The sequence below is a fragment of the Anopheles merus genome, chromosome 2L (assembly GCF_017562075.2).
Source record: "Anopheles merus strain MAF chromosome 2L, AmerM5.1, whole genome shotgun sequence".
Lineage (NCBI taxonomy): Eukaryota > Metazoa > Arthropoda > Insecta > Diptera > Culicidae > Anopheles > Anopheles merus.
The window spans coordinates 6543777-6564307 of NC_054083.1; the positions used below are offsets into that span (position 1 = coordinate 6543777).

The 20531-nt window shown below is 40.4% G+C and overlaps 1 protein-coding gene across 1 annotated transcript; it reads right to left on the reverse strand.

Annotated features, from left to right (window-relative positions):
* Positions 1 to 17815: 17815 nt before the first annotated feature.
* On the reverse strand, positions 17816 to 18908 carry LOC121594185 (phosphatidylinositol-glycan biosynthesis class F protein). The gene is made up of 2 exons (XM_041917216.1): positions 18786 to 18908; positions 17816 to 18716 (listed from the first exon to the last, which is right to left on the reverse strand). The coding sequence occupies exon 2, from the start codon at positions 18696 to 18698 to the stop codon at positions 17943 to 17945; it is 756 nt and encodes a 251-aa protein (XP_041773150.1). The 5' UTR covers positions 18699 to 18716; positions 18786 to 18908; the 3' UTR covers positions 17816 to 17942.
* Positions 18909 to 20531: the final 1623 nt, after the last annotated feature.

Here is a 20531-nt window from a genome sequence, read left to right on the forward strand (position 1 = left end):
ATGTAATCTATCGATCACGATTTTTGCTGCTATGCAAACGATGCTTTAGTAACCCAGGAGAGAGTATTTAGAAAGAGGCATTGCTAAAGTAAATGGCCGATGATTCTGTTGCTAAGCAACTGAGGCATCTTGATCAAGACAAAACTTGATCAAATGCTGATGTATATAATTAAGCTATGATATAAGATATGATATTTTTTTATTTTCCTCAAAAATATGCAATTATTGTAAACTTATTCTTCGCTTGCCACCTTTCTCTACCAGTTCACCAACATAATAACCTCTTTTATCATTTTCATGTTCCTCTTTTATCTCCACAAGCCTGAGAAACTCACATCAAATTGATTATGATAACAATGGATAGCGAAAAGAAGTCACACTTTTTTGTCGAAAATTGTGTTACTTTAAAGTCCCTCATCAACGCAAACATCAAAATGAGTACATTATCAAATTGTATAATCACCGCCCACACCATTACATCAGCAACCGTTTGTAGTTAATTGGGCCGAGGTGTTTGTTATTCATCAAAGTAGCCACGATGATCTACTTTCAGCCACGTTAATAGAAGGCAATGATCGGACAAAGTGATACAAAAGCAACACCACCGGCTCTTCTAATGCAATTTAACTGCAATTGCGCTTGATACCGGTGTATTGGATTTGAAACACGTAAAGTTAAAATAATTTAGTCGGTCTAATAGTCGGTCTAATCCTACCCTAGCTTCTTTTTACTTCGGGTATTTGTGACAAAAAATGAGAAGAGTGTTATAAAAATAATAATAACATAAAAGATAATGATGATGATGATGATGATAAGAAAGATAAGAAATAAATATTTCAACTCCACTGTGACAAGTGGAAGAGGAGCTAAAAAATATTAAAAAAAAATAATATATATATATATATATATATATATATATATATATATATATATATATATATATATATATATATATATATATATATATATATATATATATATATATATATATATATATATATATATATATATATATATTTGGCACTCCGGCAGTAAAGCAAAATCGATCCTTTCTGCATTTTTTTGTGTACGCTTGACGAAAGACACTATGAGCTATTAAATCAGCGTAGTCTTCTTCTTCTTCTATTTGGCGTAACTTCCTACGCGGTCATGCCGGCCTATACAGGCTTTCGAGACTTAATTCATTACCACGCAGCCGGGTAGTCAAGTCCTTGCTACAGGGGAACGGTCTATTTGGGGCTTGAACCCAGTGGCGGATTAAGGGTATGGGGGGCCCTAAGCGGAAAGACGATTTAAGGCCTTTGATCATCAGTCACAGGTTCTAAATTTTTTGCTGACTGGGGAGGGGGGGAGGGGTGGGCCCTTGTCCTTCCTTCCGGGGGCCCTTGTCGCTAGTACTCTGTCCATACGGCATACTATAGAATGGCGATCTACGGGGCCCCTAAACCGGGGCCCCAGGCGACCGCCTAATCCGCCAACCGTTAGATCCGCCACTGCTTGAACCCATGATGGGCATGTAATTGAGCCGTTCGAGTTGGCGACTGTACCACGGTATCGCCCCATAAATCAGCGAAGTATGAGCGTAGTACCAACAAATAAGTATTGCATACAATCAGGCGCTTAGCTAACATACATTTTGTGATGCTTTATGCCAGCGGTCGGCAAACTTTACGATCGAAAGAGCCAAATTCTACGTGGAAAGAGAACCTACAGTTTCACGTGGAGAGGCAAAGTGTTAAACCAAGAGCAAAAATGTGTGAAATTTCTATGAAATATATGAACTGTTAAGAGCCGCCATCTCGATATCAAAGAGCCGCATTCGGCTAGCGAGCCGCGCTTTGCCGATCGCTGCTTTATGCAAATACATTACAGTTTGTTCCATGCAGTACACTCAGCAATAATGCAATAAGCAATAATACTGTACGCAGATAAAATAACACAAACGCAGATAAATTAACCACTGAAGCTGCAACTAATAATTATATTTGTTTCTTAGTCGCCGATCAATTTCCAGTTATTGTGTATTGAATTTTTTGAATGAATCTAACACACAAATAATTTTGGTCCTTTGGTCCAAGTAAGTTTGACGATCACTAAATTAGTGATGTATATTTTCGGCCAGAATAAGTGAGTAAGTAATATGGGATCAGATTTTTTGTTCATTTGTGCATAAATTCAGCAACTGTCTGATTTAAATCAATAGATAATTAATACATCACGAGTGAAGTAGCTCTCGCAGAGAATCGTATAGGACCATTAAGGACCATCTATGAAGGAAAATTCACGGTTAACACCAGCAGCTTTTCAGAAGAAGCGTATGTATAGCAGCAAAAAAGTAGTATCTTGGCAGTGCTAGATCGAGAATATTCTAAAAATGCCCCAGACCAACCAGATCCTTGAAATGTTTCGTTTTTAACAAATGCTATTTTTAAATTATTAATATTTGTTGTTTACTAGCTGATTTACCTGGTTGCTCACATTAATGTCTCGTTTTAATCAGAAAATATAAGAATATGTAATCCGAGGAGTACAAAAACTATTCCAATGATCTTATATCAAAGCTTCGATTCTTCTTATAATGAATATAGGTAGTTAAGGTCTGCCATAGCAATCATTCGTTTGGATACCAGTGAGTTGATTTGTTAACTCATATACCAGGATAAACTGTCTTGAGTATCAGGAATACGATGCATGCAAGAGTTGAACACATGACATAATGTTTTGTTGAATTATGAATGCCTAAGGCAAAATGAATTATGATTTTTTTACTTACTCATTTTTTGAGTTTCGCCTTGTTTTGTTAAAGTGACAGTAAACGCACATAAGTTATTTTTTACATCAAACTTCCACAGTACGCGATTCCTTCTTCTTCTTCTGCTTTGGCACATCAGCCGGTACTGGACTATCAGTGACTTAATGAACACCCACAGCAGGGCTCGGTCCATATCTGGCTTAAACCCAGGTCGGGCATGTAAGTCTTGCGTGTTGACGACATTACCACGGAACAGGCCATTCCTCGCGATTTTCACGCAATTCCTGGTGTACAAACATTAGCAGTACGACAGTACTTTTGATTTGACAGGTACATGGTACCTTTTTGGCAACAAATGTTCCTACAACATTTTCATAGACTTTAGGTCTAATTAGAAATTCTAGTTTAGTGATGAGCATTTCGGAGCCAACCAACGGCTCCAGAACCGAGTCCTTTAATAAACAAGAGTTTTTACGCCAAATAAAAAGAAGAAAAATATTAAGTTCAAAATTTGTAATGAATACAAAAGAGCTGGAGGTGGAGTTACTGGAGTATAAGGTTGAGACATTGCCACAGAAAGTTGTAGATATGGCACTCCCCTTAGGCAGTCCCCTTATCTTAGAGAAATTAATTTTTTCTCAATGTACTGTAGCACTATAAGGCATATTTTCTCCAAATTTGAGCAAAATTGGCCGAGTGATCTATTTTTAACAAAATATTAACATCATTTTATCTTGATGAAACCGTCAAGAATAGGAAAATGTAAGGAGAAGAAGCGGGTCTCGTAGTACAGTCGTCAACTCGTACGACTTAACAACATGCCCGTCATGGGTTCAAGCCCCAAATGGACCGTGCCGCCATACGTAGGACTGACTATCCTGCTATGGGGGGATCAATAAGTCACTGAAAGCCAAACCCACAAGTAGTGTGGTACAGGCAGGCCTTGACCGGCAACGGTTGTTGAGCCAAAAAGAAGAAGAAGGAGAAGAAGAGGGTTAAGGAGTAAAAGGAGTACAAAAAATATATCCTGAGCTATAAACTGCCTTCGTGGCAAATTTGGCTTAAATCAACGTTGAAGTTATTGTATGATACAAAACTGTACACACAGACAAATACGATACAAAAAAGCCGTTCATTTTTATGTATAAGAGGAAGAAGAATGAGAAGAAGAATAAGAAGAAGAAGAAGATTATTATTAATTTCCACATTTTTTATCCTTATTTCAAGATGGGGTCAGAGAGGCATCCTCCTGACTGTCTTGGGCAGTGTGTTCAAGAATGACGTTTGCAGGAGAAGGATTAACCACGAGCTTGCTGAGCTGAACCGAGCATCGTGACGGTGGTGAAAACTGGCAGGATAAGATGGCTGGGGTATGAGCAGTGGCGATTTTAACGGTAAGCAAAGTAAGCATTTGCGTGGGGGTCCGTCAAAGAGGGGCCATAACAGTTGATATAATATGGCAGAATATAGAATATAACAGTCCATTATCCATAACAGTTGATAGAATATGGCACAGTATTAGCAAGGAGAGCCCCGTGGGTGATGGACGTTGGGGCCCCGCGCTAGATGAACTCTTATTAAATCCCCCCCCCCCCCTCCCCGGCAGCAACAAAAATTACGTTGAAAAGTTACATAATCAAAGACGGATGCCGAATACCCCTCGGTAATCATGTACAGAGGACCTCAATAATTTTTACTGCTTAGGGCCCCCGACACTGTAAACCCGCTACTGGGTATGAGGATGCCGGGCTCAAGCCCCACCAAGAAGCTGTTCGACAGCGACTCCTAGTTTGCCCCTTAGCGCAAGGGAGTACAGCGAGCTCGATGGCTAGATCAGGTGAAGCGAGACCTGTCGGAGATCGGGTGTCTACATGGATGAGAGAAGGTGTGTGCAGCCAGGGACCGAGTATTCTGGAGAGTTATTGTTAACCAGATTATGTCCAAATCTGACGAAAGGAAGATGCTCAGAAAGATTATTGGCCCCGTATATTTGAAAGGACAATGGAGGAGCCTCACTGTCGGGCAGCGTATCAAGCTCGCCAGGCTCCGGTGGGTTGGCTATGTTGTACGTATGGAAACGGACGACCCAACCCGTAAAGTATTTTCAAAAAGTCGCCACGAGGACAGAGCAGTAGGCCCAAATTGAGTTGGCTAGATGGTGTGGAGGTGTCAGCCATTAGGGTCAAGACCGTAAAGCGGTTGTAGCGCCGCATAAGTAGTAAGTAAGTAAGTAAGATCCTGTCACGTGGATGTGCTCTTTAGTGAGCAGGCCAACGAGAGAAATCTTATTAATTCGATGGATCATTTAGCTTATGGTCTCGTTTGCGCTGTATCGCCTGTGATGCCTTGGTACTTGTAAGTCTTTTTTATTGGCCAGATGTAAAGCTCAAGGATTCCAAGCCACTGTTCCATAAAAGGGAGAAGGGGATAAGATGGAAGACAAGGCAGCCAAACATTTCCGGACAGTAATAATATTGAAACATAACGGATATAGAAAATTGTGCTGAAAGTACGAATGATTGATCAAATAGTAACCTAGTAGAAATTAAAAGACAATATGCATTGCCAAATAAAAATAGAATAACCTCATACAGTGGGGCACCGTTTATCCGGGCTCATCGGGACTTGACCTTGCCCAGATATGCGAATAACACGGATAATGAGTCAAATAATATATTTTATCACAAACTCCAGATGAGTTTTAAAAAATTATCTTATTTTTTGATAAAAATAAATCAGTTTTTATTCACCTAATGTTTTTCCAATGAGATAATTGAAATTTTCCATTAATTATAATGTTTTTGTTTTGACAATACGCTCTGATGACCTTTTTTTTTAATATCCTTCTCATAACGCAATGTAACCTTTATATTGAACTGTCATTTCTATACATCACGGATAAACGGATAGCCGGATAAAAGGTACCCGAATAAACGGCGCTCCACTGTAGATATTCAAAACCAACAACAACCATGAGCAAGTGATGCTAACGAGACGGAACAGGGTACATACATCTTTCTGATTAACAATGTCTCATTCAGAAAAAATGCAGTTACTCAGAAGAAAGATAATCAGCCACATTCCAAAAGTCAATCGAAGAGGAGCTATAGTTGCCTAGATACAACGATTGCTTTAATTTATTTCAAGAATTTCCTGCTCAGTAATACGAACAATAGGGTTACATGTTCTAAACACATCCAAGGAAACCAGCATTTTAGCTGGCATTTCTTTTGCTGCATTTTCCCCGTTTTTGTGGTGCATTGTTAAGATGCGTTTTGCCCCGTTGCTATGGTGTTTTTTACCATAGCACAGGTGCATTTTGCCCCAATCAGATAAAAATCATTCTAAAATCAACAATCGCTATTGAATTTCATTAGAACTTTATCAATTTTAAAATGAGCATAATACCCCATGATCCGTTATGATCTTCATTTCAAGTATTAGGCGAATTCATTGATTAATGTTCCCAGATCCCAGTTACCACAGGATAATGGAACAGTCTGAACTCACTGGTTGAGCTTCGTTTCCCTACCAACTATTGAATATGTGCTTTTAGTTGGCACGTTTTTCCATGCAAATATTATCTGAATTTTTCTCGGCATGTCTCGACAAAATTTTTTTTTTTGTAAAATTTTCAAAACCCGGTTTTCCCATACAAATGCATACTTTTTAGTTGAACTGTCAAGCAACTATTGAGCGTTCAATTAAAAAGCATGCCAACTAAAAAGTGTTCAACTATTGAATTCTGTCTGTAATGGTAAATCATAGCAACCATTGGTTGGGTTTAAAAGTATCTCGATTTGCAACTTACTTGTTTCTCTTAAGTTGACCTTCAATTAACTGGCATCGCAACTAAAACCCTCGTATTACAGTCCGAAGTATCCCCGGACATATCATTTAAGTGACAAGGATTTAGAAACACAACCCAAAGAAGCGATGGTAGAACTACAGCGAGCAGTCCTCTTGATCACGGAACTCCTGCAGCAGCTAACGCAGCCTTGCAATCCGGAGCAAACACTCATGGCTTTGGCAACCAACATCAGAGAATTTTCATTCGATCCGGAAAACGGAATGACTTTCGAGAAGTGGTACAGCCGGTACACAGCTTTTTTTGAATCGGATGCCAACAACCTACACGATTCCGCCAAGGTTCGCCTGCTGCCGATATAGTTGGACACACCATCACAGATCACGTACGTCAACTTCATCTTGCCCAAGGTTCCCAAAGATGTCGATTTTGCTGGCACCGTCAAGACACTATCGAACATTTCCGGCACCCACATCTCTATTTTTGGTGGTTTGTTTCCGCTCGGACCGACGAGACAGGATGATGGTGGTTTGTCTCCGCTAAAGTTCATCCGGCGAACTCCTAGCAATGGGAACCTGGCATCGTTATTGAAAAAATCGGATTCGTGAATTGCAATGTATTTCTTGAAGATCCATAACGACTGATACGATCAATAAGCTCAATTCGCGCATTGCAGAAAAACAGTCAGCATACGCATCAGACTACTATCCACTATCGATATTTTTCAACAATTGCGGGATTCAATTTCCAACTCCAGTTCCTTCATCCGAAATTCACGAAGGTGATTTATCGTAGTAAGAAGAAGGATTAATGATCAGCCAGAGCAGCTCTTTCTAAACGGAACATTTATCCGCAGATGAAGCCAAAATCAATAACGGATAAATGGATGAACCAGCTCCAGTTCCAACAGAACTAGTCGAACAGGCAACATCCATCATGAAGGGACCGCGACGAACAATTCAATTTCCAGTCCGATTCAAGCCATATTGAATGATGAAACCTTTAGGGAGGAAATGTTGGATCCCAGTTGCCACAGGATAATAGTTCATTCACAGGATAATTACTCTTCAGTTGACTTTCAACAAACTTGCATCGTAACTAAAACTTTCGTGTTACAGTCCAAAGTATCCGGACTTATCAATTAACAACCGCGGCAGCGATACTCACCGCTTGTAGGCCACTGCAAAGCAATCTACATGAAACTTGTATCACATCGAAGCAGCCAATGTTGACAACCAATGAAAAGTGTTCACAGTGTAGATGCATTATTTAGCCGTAGCAAAGATTGGCATCGAAATCAAAGATGTGGTGATCAATGGCAAACGTTAGAAAATTCAATCGGTAAACCCTGTTGTAGAGTTCTGGTTCGGTGTAATATTTATTCGCCCGTCTTCGGCGGTGGTTCAATAACAACTGTCAACCTATTCTCCCTACTTGTACATGCTGTCCCTCTCTGTCACTGCTATTGCATTCTACAATCCCTTTCCTCCTCCAAGAAAAACAGTGAAAAAAAAGCCTCTCTTATATTCTGTTATACAGATTTTCTATGGTTTTCAACTTAAAGCAAACAATTCACGGTTTACAATATCGATTGTATATACATCTACGTCTAATCCTTAAATCCTAACAAAAACCAAATTTGCATGGTCTAACTTTTTAATTGTCATAATACTTCATGATTCTGACTACTCTGTCGTGGTTTCCTGCAAATGATTTTTTTTTGTACATCTACATCTCGATCTTCTATTCTTCCACTTCCTTCATAGCATTAGTAACTTGATGGTTGTATCATATATGTGCTCCATCTCTCCGTGTTCTGAAATCCTATTGCGTGTAGTACATTTCCGTGTCTCGGCTACCTCGAAGGACTTCTCTGCATCATGATTCAGGGTACAGTCCTGTGCATTACGCTAAAGATAAGCTGCAAAAAAACATTATTTTTCAAAATAATTTCATTTTTCATTTAAAATTCCCAAACTCAATACTTATCCGATACATGTAACTGTAACTACAGCTGATTTTTCTTTGAGATCTGCGCTCAACCGCTTCAACATCCTTCGTTGGTTCAATTCTACCCGGTGTCACTTGCTTCTGCATTGCTCCTATAAATTCCGTGTCATCTTCCTTCTCGCTTTCTTTGCTTGACTTCATTCTTAACACTTCAAACACATCTACATTTATAACTCTCCTCATCGATGACTCATGTCTGACTTTTTTTTTTTGCAAGGTAGATTCCTATTCCAACGCTTACTTATTTCAACATCTCAAAGCCTATTTGACATAAATTACGTATATTCTACATATTTGCAGTAATGTTTGATTCTTGTCTTATTTACTTCTTCTATTTATCACAATTCCTACAATACGTCGCTTCTTCGAACTATCTTTTGTATCTATACTTCTTGTTAACTTTACTCTTCCCTATTTTCCTAACTCATTCCGATGCATTTTAGCTTTTGTCAGTCTCACCATGATCAATAGACATTACATAATCTTTCATTACATTATTATGGACATTATCTTTCAGATATCATCTTAGCTGGTCTTACGGGCTGGTCTTACGGGCTGGTTTTACAAACTTGAATTCTTTTTTTTATCTCACGTATAATCTACTGACCTGGGACTCGTCCAAAATGTTTGTCAGTTACACTTTATTCCATGAAGGAATGATTTTTCCTGCACCAACTTTTGCTATCTACACGTACTGGAAGGTGTGGCAAAATATCAAACATGTTATTGTATATGCTCTTAAATTTTCTTCTTTCTTCTTTTTTTTAACCTTATGTTTCATTTTGTCCGTAATGAATTTTCATTTCCCTTTTTTGCGATGTAAGATTGCAACTACCTTAAGTAGTCATTATGATCTCTTTTTTTAATTGTTAAGCATTTAAAAATTAATTTCCCATCCTATTTTAATAATCTTCATGATCAGCTTGTTACTCTGTGTTGTCCGTGTGTATCAATCTGTTAGTGACTTCATTTCGATTACTTTAACCTTCGCTCGCGTAGATAATTTTGCCCATTTGTCCAATCATATGCCTGTCTTCTTCTAATTGCTTTGGCTACTATCCTCGATGGAGCCTAATTTTTACCAGCTGTTTGCGTTGACCTTATTCAACCCTACTTCAAGACCTTAACCGAACTTATCGCTAATTTGCTCTAAACCAGGTACCAAAATCGGTCAGTAGGCTGTCAAATTGGACGTCCTTTCATCCTAGCAGCTATCATAGCAATTAGCCTAGCTCCATCTGGAATGGGTTGAAATTGGGATTGGTCGATCTGGATCTGGAGATCTGGACAATCTATCTGGATTGCTATTATAGCGAGTAAACCCTTCGGACCAATGTTTTTTTTGAACTTGTATCCTGTTATCAATTTTGGTATTGTATCAGAAGCATAGGAAGAGCAATGATTCCCTCTAATATTTTTGAAATACTCTATCATTACCACAAACCTCCAAAGCAACTGCATTCTTAAAATACTACATGTTGTTGGATAAACACAATAACGATTAATGAAATCAACAAATTGATTATTTTTCAATCTCCAATAGCTAGATCCATAGTTTATAATCAAGTCTTCTAATCTATCTATCATCATGTGCATTTCGGTTGAATCACAATTCTGTCGTGATGTATTAGCATTTGATTTGCAAACAAATCCCGTTTGTTTATATAAATGCATGACTAACGATTTTATGTAATTATTTTTAACTGTAGGAATTATTCCCCGATTTTCGTTCGCATTACATTACTTTCTTTGAAGTTATCAACAAGATTCCTAATTAACAAGACTCTAACAAAATTTGCCTATTGTATTTTTTATGCATCAAAAGTGCCTTATTAATCAAAAGTCAGCACCACATCTAATTTTGTTTTATTCTATTAAATGTTATCACATAATACAAACTATCTCTACATTCTTTTCGTTTTTTTTGTTTACTGTATCCTGTCTCTCAATTGTATTTTTTCTCTAAATCTTCAATTTTATTTCTCTCTCTCTCTCTCTCTCTCTCTCTCTTCTCTCTCTCTCTATGTCTCTCTCTCTCTCTCTCTCTCTCTCTCTCTATGTCTCTCTCTGTCTCTCTCTATCTATCTCTATCTCTCTCTCTTTCTCTGTCTCTCTCTATCTATCTCTATCTCTCTCTCTTTCTCCGTCTCTCTTTATCGCTTTTTTATGTGCAACTGTGCACTTCATATAACAGCCGGAATCGCATTCTTTTTATCGCACATAATCACATTCAAGATGTCACGCACATTGAGCTTCTCGCGCTGCCAGCCACTCTTTAGCTTGTTTTTTATATTAATCTATGTTGTCTTTTATGTGACAACTTGGCTTGCCAGATTAATCTCTTTTCCACCACTATACTTTCCTTTCTACTTTTGTCGTCAGCGTATGCTGCAAAATATCAATTTTCCTATTTTAGTATGGCAATTCTTCTAACTTGATTTCTATGTTATGGAACCATACCGATCTAACATTAGTTTTAATGCGGCACTTCGAAATTCCTCGGTCTTGCCTTTGGTGCTACATACTGGATATTCATACTAGATCGTACTGGACTCACATTCTCATTACAATATGGCACTAAAGATTTCTCTGGACTTGCCGTTTGTGCTACGGAACCATACCGGACTCACATTAACTTTAACACGGCACTTCGAATTTTTCGGACTTGCCTTTTGTGCTACGGAATCATACCGGGCTCACATTCTCATTATATGGCACTACGGATTTCTCTGGACTTGCCCTTATTGTGCTACGGAATCACACCGGACTCACATTAACTTTAATACGGCACTTCGAATCTTTCGGACTTGCCTTTTGTGCTACGGAATCATACCGGGCTCACATTCTCATTATATGGCACTACGGATTTCTCCGGACTTGCCCTTATTGTGCTACGGAATCACACCGGACTCACATTAACTTTATTACGGCACTTCGAATCTTTCGGACTTGCCTTTTGTGCTACGGAATCATACCGGGCTCACATTCTCATTACAATATGGCACTACGGATTTCTCCGGACTTGCCCTTATTGTGCTACGGAATCACACCGGACTCACATTAACTTTATTACGGCACTTCGAATCTTTCGGACTTGCCTGTTTACTATGGAAAAACTGCGCTATGGATTTGTAAACAGACTCGCATTTTATTTGTTTCGGATTGCTGTTCGCTACGGTCTTCGACCGGACTCGCATCTCCTTTTACGACTGTTTGTTTTTTTTTATAAAATATTTTTATTTGCACTGCGGTCTTTAACCAGACTTGCATGCTTCTTACTGTTTCAGTTTTCATCAAAACTAGTGCGCTACGGATTTTTAACCGGACTCGCATCTTTTTTTTAAATTGAAATTTTTTCAACATCTTTCTGTTTCTGCAAACACTGTGCGCTTGGGGGTTTCAGCCGGATTCGCATTCTTTTTTATAATCATTATAATTATTTCGATATGCACTACGGTCTTCAACCGGACTTGCATGCTATTTTAAAATTATATTTATTCAAAGTCTCTTTTTATTACAAACACTACTTTGCGCTGCGGAGTTTCAACCGGACACGCATTCTCTTTTTTTAATCAATAGTATTATTTTGGGTATGTACTACGGTCTTCAACCGGACTTGCATTCTTCTCGATTTTTCATGTTCTTTCTTATTTTTTTTTTTTAGTTTGCCAAACTGCGCTGTAGATTTCAAACCAAACTCTCATTCTCTTTTCCCGGTCAGCAAAAATATGCATATGCATATCATACTTTCTCGCTCTTACATATTAAAATGTTTGTTGGGTTCTGTTAGTAAGCGTCAGTTTTGTTGATTGGGTACGCAACATGGCTGTCATTTACTTTCCACGTTTGGGACAATGCTTCGGGATTTTGCCGAACTCACCTTTGTTCCTTTCTTTCGTAAAACGCTACGTGCTACAACTTTTTTTCCCAGACTCACTCTTTCCATCATCTCTTATCTGCACGTTTTACACACCACCAACAAAAAATCGTACCGACTGCGCCAATTGTAGAGTTCTGGTTCGGTGTAATATTTATTCGCCCGTCTTCGGCGGTGGTTCAATAACAACTGTCAACCTATTCTCCCTACTTGTACATGCTGTCCCTCTCTGTCACTGCTATTGCATTCTACACCTGTTAGTTTAAAAAGCAAAGTGAAATGTGACAGGCATAAGGTCCAAAGCCTTTACATAAAAAAACACACTACATAATGTATAGAAAAGATAACTCTATAGGATTACATTTATTTGTTATTGTGTCAGTAAAAAAATATTTAAAAATCGTTCACAAAACGTTGACACACTGCCGGGGTGTTGTCTAACAAACGTGTCTTATCATTCATAGATTTGGCTCAGTGTATTTGTTTGTTTTGAAACGTTATTTCGCTTTACGCTCTCTTAAAAGCCTCTCCCCTACATCTGTTCATCCCAAGAAGAGCAGCTTCTTGATTTGTCGCCATTTGAGGAATGCTTGTGGGTCCTGCGGGTTAAATGCGTCCACCTCCTGTACCTCTAGCGCTGGTCCGACCAAAGCTTCATTCTGTGAAGCCGGTAAGCTTAGCACGGTGGCCACACACAGCAAAACGGCCAACACAATCATCTGTAGAAAGAAGAGCACACATCACAAAGGGTGAAAATGATCAAGCCCGCCCCCTCCTCCTTATTTAACACCTACCGTAAAGCGAGCGTTCATCGTGATAAGGCAGTTAGACTGTTGGTTGGATTGATTTGTTGATCGTGATCGTGGCGCTCGGTGTTTGGGTGCAGTGCAGTGGTTACTGGTAGCTGACTTTGCTGGTGCTCAACTGATTCCCTCCGTACGAGTCCTGGCACTTTTTATACAACCTGGGCAGAGAAGCCACATGCCGAGGCAAAGAAGGCAGGCAAGAAGAAAAGACGGCAACGTAATCGGCATCGGCTACGCAACCAACGCAACCGTGAACCCCCACGGCGAGTCGTAAAAAGAAAGCATTTGTAGAAGGGATAAAACAACTACTTAGCATGTACGTACTTGCCAGTGTGTTAAAGGAAACCCTCGGCTCAGGAGAAGGGATCCGCTGATGGATGGTGCTGTGATGGACGATAGAATTTTACATGTGATCGGGCGTATGGGAGCTGTTTCGATTTCAATTGCGGTGAGATATTAGTTTCACTCCAATCTTGAATTCGAACAATTTGCACTGAATTGTTGAGGTGTTGTGATTCAAAGTTATTCTCGAACAATCTTGAAATTTTCATGTTTGATCGTATTGTTTTTGTTTTAATATGAAAATATAAAATACATAAAATATCTTAATTTTAAATTATTTTCATACGATGCATATTTGTATTTTTATGTTTTCTTAAAACCCCTATTTTCCATCCATATAAAATACTATTTTCAGTTAATTGGTCTTACATTTTCGTGTTTTAAAGACGCATACAGTTTCCTCGCCATTACATATTTTTTCCTAATTCCACTGATACTTATTACATATTTTTTGCCTAATTCTTGGAATGCATGCAATTTAAATTACAATTACTACATCATTATATTACCATTCACTTCAAGACAACGTACACAATGTTGTATTCTACAATCACCCTATTAAGAGGCCCACCACATAAGCCACACGTGATATAAATTGCATTATAGGTGGAAATTATCACATCACCCCCATAAAACACACAACATCTTGTGAATCAGATGCACACTCCCCCCAGACATTCCCGAAGATCGTCGTCGATCGAGAACGAAAGTGGAATTGATGATGGCACGTAATCGGTCTACCGCAAACCGGTCACCATAGAAAACCAACAACAATAACAACAACAAATTGTCACCGTCGGTGATCGACCAGGATCGTCTAATGGGTAGGCTGATGCCCTACATCTCGATATGGTTAGCACCTGGGCGATCGGGGTACATACCCCACTAGGGATCGATCCCGTAATGGGAGATGCTAGAAATTTCATCCGCAACGCACAGGCCAATCACCCGTTTGCGCTTGCCGGTTGAGCGACGTCGTCGTTACGTTCAAACCCTTGGGTCATACGATCGAAGGAAAGGGCGCGTTTTGTGCAGGCTTCAGTCCGTTTCCCAGTTTGGGTTCAGGTATACTAGCCGGAAAAATAACGGTTGTTTATTATTACTATTTTTATTGAAACTTTCAGCCTATTGGCTTCATTAGCTTCTCCATTTCTAAGCAACGTTTATTGGTCCTTTTTAAGACTTTAATTTAAGCAATTTATTCAGCGATTTTCAGCGAGATTGCTGCTGCTTCACGATCTTATTTGCATCACCTACTTATTCAATTAATCTCTGCAACGTCAGGGGTTATTTACGTGTGGTATTCCGTCGACATCCCAATGAATTCGATGGGATCAGCACGTTCCGTCCTGACATTTCTCACATGGCGTACGCAACTTTGTGATACTATCATACATACTTCGCATGACAAACCCATTTCGGCTGTACGATCGACTACCTCTCTCCTCTCCCCTTCCCCACCCTGTGGAGAAATGCTGTGCGCCGCATCCGATTAGTCGTGGAGGATACAATGCCTCCCCCTCTCACCTCGGCCCATTCAACTAGTATCCACGCGGGGAAACGTGCGTCCTGCAAGCGTGTTGTTCCCATTACACACTTTCGTATGCATTGGGATGAGGATACTTTTACGCCCCTGCAGTCACCGTGTGGACATAACATAATTGCACCAGGGCACGCATTTTCCTTCGCCGATGAGGTAACCGTAACGCAATCGCATCGATGAAAGAATTGACCCTTATCTGATGCAGCGTGTGGTCGCGGCACAATCACGAGCACGGGCACGGGACAGACCGATGTGCCGATCCAGCGTGTTACCGTTTGTGCGAACAATGTTGATTAGCAACGTTTCGGCCTCACACAGGCCCTCGCCTTTAGGGCCCTTCGAGTGCGGTCGTACTGGTGAAAACAATCTGCGGCGGCAGACGAAAAGTAGCCACCAGTACCACCGGGCGGGCAGCCCAACGACGAGAACGGCGAAGACCCACACTGGATCGGGCAAAACCCAGGGGGGCGGTGTCGAGATGCACTTATGTAAGCACCTGACCCGCGACAGAAAAGGAAAATAAAGATAAAGATTTACGCGACAAGCGCGCTCGGGGGAGAAAGCCTGCGGGCGAGAGGTGCTAGGGAGAGACAGTGGGAGTCCAGTGCGAGGGGAATGTAAGTGTCACACCGATCATGAATGAGTTCATACCATTTGTGTTGGACAGTTGGGCTGGACGCTTGGACTCGTCGTAGCAAACCGTGCAAGATGGCGTGGGATGGTTTTGGGGGAAGGCGATCATAGCATGCGTGCAAATGTCGATTTATGAAAAAGACAAAAAACCGGCCCCGCCCGTGCTTCGTGCAATCTTTGCATCTCTGCATCGCCGGCAAACAAAGGGCAGGCCGGCCTGTTCATGGTCAGCAACGTGCGCCGTACCTGTTCCCAGCACAGGCCGGACAGGAAATTCCAATACCGCGACTCATCGTCACAAAAATCAATAAACATCACCATTCCGAAAGTTCATCCGGCGATGAATGAAACCGACCCGGGGTGGAGGAGACCTGACCTCGGGCAAAAGAAAACACAATGCACTTGGAAGTGTAACTGAAAGAGATGAGGAACACACACACACACACACACACAGGCAAGCGCGCGTAAGTGTTACTTAATGCAAACAGTATGTTTTAAGACAATCTCAGAGGAGTGTTTTAACCGTAATCTTAAACCGTCATTTCGCGGTGCTATTACAGGTGGGGTGACACCCCGTAGTATGGATTATATGCGTACCCAAAGCCTCGTACTGGGTTTGCCAATTTGCTGTACAGTGTACTCCATGGCCTGCTACTAAGGGCTGGCAAAAAAAGAAGAAATTTTGAATTCAATTGGTATGCTCTATCATTGATCCATCAATGTGTATCAATTTGGCTGCTTGTTGTGCTCCCTTCTACTGATTATACTTAATATTTCTGCTCCGAATATTCGTTCTACTTTTGTGCAGTTTTTTCTTACTTTTCTTTTATTTTGTATTCCTCTTCTTAGTCTTTCTCTTGTTCTTTCTCTTCTTCTTCTTCATGTTTGCACATTAGTGTTTAATCTCGGAATTCACATCTTTCGATCGATTATAAAAAAAAACTTGATAAATCATCTAACGAAATGCTCCCAACGTCGATCAAATATCATTTTTCCAACAAAACCGATCTTTCTTAGTTATTTTATATCTATTTTTTTCTTTAAATTTTGCATAACTTTGTTTTCCCCATAAGGTTGACCTTAGAAAAGGCGATGTTCTTGGAGGAGGCGCATTAGAATAACTATGACCAACGACACTTGTCAGGTGAATCTGGATAGAAAACTCTCAGGGCCTTTTGCTACCACCGAGGATCTACGGCAATGAGTTGCTTGGGCTTGCCTGTCTCCTTTGGCTCTCCTATGTAGCTAAAGCCTACCACAGGATGGAACAGGGGGCAGAACACCTAGGATTACAGGTAAAGGAGGGAAGTCCAAACTGATGGTGGCACCAACAGTGGCCCTACTAACAAATCCTGATTGACTTGGCCGAGTGATGAACAACTTCAAAAGTGTGTTCATCTACCCGTACAAGATTTCATCATATTTGAAGTCAAAGGTCAGGACCGACAACAGCTAAATGGCTCGGAAGGATATTCTATATTCACATCAAAGAACCGAGGCGAGGCTGGGAATGAACTGCACCTTTATAGTACCACATACGCCTCTGAGATATGATCACTGTCCATATCTGGAGAAATCCTCCTAAGCGTGTTTGAGAGGAAGATTCTCAGAAGCATCTTTGGCCCCATGTATGTGGAAGGATACTGGAGGAGTAGATACAACGACAAACTGTACTGTAGCCAAGCTCCGGTGGTCTGGCCATGTTATATGCATGGGACTGGACGGGTCAGCCCTTAAAGTCCTTTTGGGCCGCCTGCAAGGATAGCGGGGGCATTATAAGCTCAATTTTAGTTGACAAGAGATTGAGAGCGGTTTTGAACACTTCTGTAGCAGGCCAAGGCAATTAGTGAGCCACGAGCTTAACAACATACCCTTCGTGTGTTCAAAACATAATAGACCGTGCCCCCCATGTGAAGGACTGATTATCCGGCTGCTTGGTACCTAAAATATCAATCGAAAGCCTGTATAGGCCGGCATGACCGTGTAGGTTCTTACGCCCAGAAGGAGAAGAACCATTAGACTGTAATGCTATACATGTTACGGCTACTGTATAATTAAGTATAATATTTATTATGGAAATTTCACGAATAGATTCCGTCATTGAGAGATATTTTGGCATACACACGACTAGATAAGCATTCTATTTCCCACAAATACTGCAAAGGTTACTACTACTGTGCTTTGGCCCGTCGATTACGATACATGCTTATGTACAGCGTGCTCAGCAGATTAAACACATTCATGCCAAACAATCCTCCTATTGAACCAACCACATTGGGGATGGGATAAACTTGCCATGGTCGATCCCAATCCAACGGGGCGACCACTGATGCTCCCCAGGCCCCCAGAATCACTCCGATGCAGTTGTTTTTAAGTAGATTCAGATAGCTATTTGTTAGCGGGCTTTTCAGCTCGAGTGTTTCTGATAGCAGCAGCTGGTAGGTGTGTGATTGACCGATGAGGAGGATGATCGGGAATACGGTAACCGTGGTCAGTGTTAATGCCAGCGATGATGTTTCTTCGTACTGATCCAACGGTGCTCCAAGCACGACGCATATGAATGCATAAAACAGTGTCGCCAAGGTAAACAGCACTGCAGCACCAAACCATTCACTCCAACGTGTTCGGCCGACCCTCGCGTTCGCTACACCAGCGCTCCTTCCCGATGATGATGACGATAATGATGATGACGGTGGGCCACTTTTCAGTCCAGTTTCAAGTTGAAACATTTGTTTTACATAGAAATGTTTAAGTATTTCCGAAAGCGGTAAAATAAGCAGCACAGCTGACGAACAGCACTTTCCTAGATCGTAAAGCCGGTTACTGTACAGAAGATACACAAAAAACGAAGAGTTTAGCGCAATCGAAAGAACGCTAATGTTGATAAACAACTTGGTCGCGATGGCGCTTTGCGCCTGTACGTCCATTATTTAACCGTCTGCGGCCTGCAAATATGACGAGCATAATCAAAATGTTACCAAGGCGTTTATTATTTTGCACAATTTCATACTCACTTTAGCCAACCAGCTTAAAAGTTTAGATTTCGATGAGCATCAGAGCTCTGGATATTATTCGAAACATTTGTTGATTTTCCATTCGTATCCCGCAAAACAGCCCACTCCAGTCGAATTGTCAAATACCGTTCCCGCAGAACAAAGCGTGCCTATCGGTACAGAGAAGTCTGTCTGCACCAGGGGTCGGCAAACTGTACCAGCAACGGGGCGCATTGAAGAAAATCACATGTACCCTGTGGACCAGTTTTTAGGCCGAAAACATCAATAACATTCAAAACTGTGTTATTGTTGGCTACGTTAAGATTTTATCAGCCACCTATAAATAACAATGATAAATATTTTGGCACCTACAGCTTTTTGCCGGCAGACAAATTTAATATAATTTTCTCATTGATTCGTTTTTAGGTGTTCATCATCTCTGATAAATATTCTTACGTGTAATAACTTAACTATCCCTGTCAGCTAGTCGCCGGCCATTAGAAGGCGATTAGCGGTGCTATTAACAGTAATAAAATGCTTTTGTGCTACATTTCAGCGAAATATTTCGTTTGTAACTTTTCATGAAATTTCACAAAACAATCTTAAAATTTGATTGTGAAACTGACAAAAGCATGTTTTACAATCGTCTGAAGAAACTACACTGCACTGTTATAGTGATTCCCAGTGATGTGTGAGAAAATCGATAGCATTGTTTATGGAACATATGTTGCCAAATCGTATGAACGAGGTGTCTAACTTGTGTTTGAAATGAATAGGATCCATAAATGTTGCCATTGGTCAAATATTGCCGTAACATAGTCATGGTCTGTCTAATTCTATTGTCTATTTATCACTTACAAAATACAAGAAAGCTTCACCTGATTCAGCCATAGAGCTCACTGTGCTCCCTAGCGCTTTGTGCCAAACTAGGAGTCGCTGATCGTTTTTATTCTCCGCGTGTCCATTTAGGACCGTTGGGGAAATCAGTGTGTGCAGCCAGTTGTGATTTATGATATTGAAATAAATTCTTTAGTAATAAAAATATGAAATTAATCCAAATTTCGTTTACCATTAAATCGTTCCGCCAAGCTCGTTACGCGCTAGGATTGATGCCTGAAATAGAGGATCGCTGTATTCACTTTGACGGTTGTGATCCTTCTCTATGGCTGATGTGTTGTGAATACAACCCGCATAGCATGTCGCGTTTTTTAACAGTATTAATGTTGTGGGATCTACTTCAGATTAACTTATTCCATCTATGTTTATGTTCATGTAGTTTTTTTCTTGTGGTAGAATCCCACTTTTTAAAGAGTCCGGCCACACACGGTCGATTGAATTGAAAAATAAATAAATACTTACCCGCCGCAACAACCGCTTTGCGGTTTTTGTCTGCTGCCTGTCCGAAACCCAGAATAAGTAGTTTCTCGAACAGATAGGGATCATCATACACAACGGATGAATGAGAATTCGGATTAAACGTGTATGACAACCGCATAGAAACTTCTGTTACCTGTATACTTTATGTTGTTAGTACTAGTAGTGCATTAGTATCTTGGAAGCGTTAGGATATCATGCCACCCTCAGCCATATTCTATCAATGTTTAACAACCAAATAACAACTAAGGAAACTTCGCGATATTAGAAAGTGATATCTTTTACGCAGTAGTCGATGTAGTTATGGGTCGGACGGCGTTACAGGGTTTTTTTTCTATTCAACTTAAGCCCACGGGACAATTTTGCGACTGATTCAAGCATCGACAGTCATGG

Coding starts and splice junctions, on each gene's coding strand:
- LOC121594185 (XM_041917216.1), bottom strand. CDS start 18,698: ATGGACGTACAGGCGCAAAGCGCCATCGCGACCAAGTTGTTTATCAAC.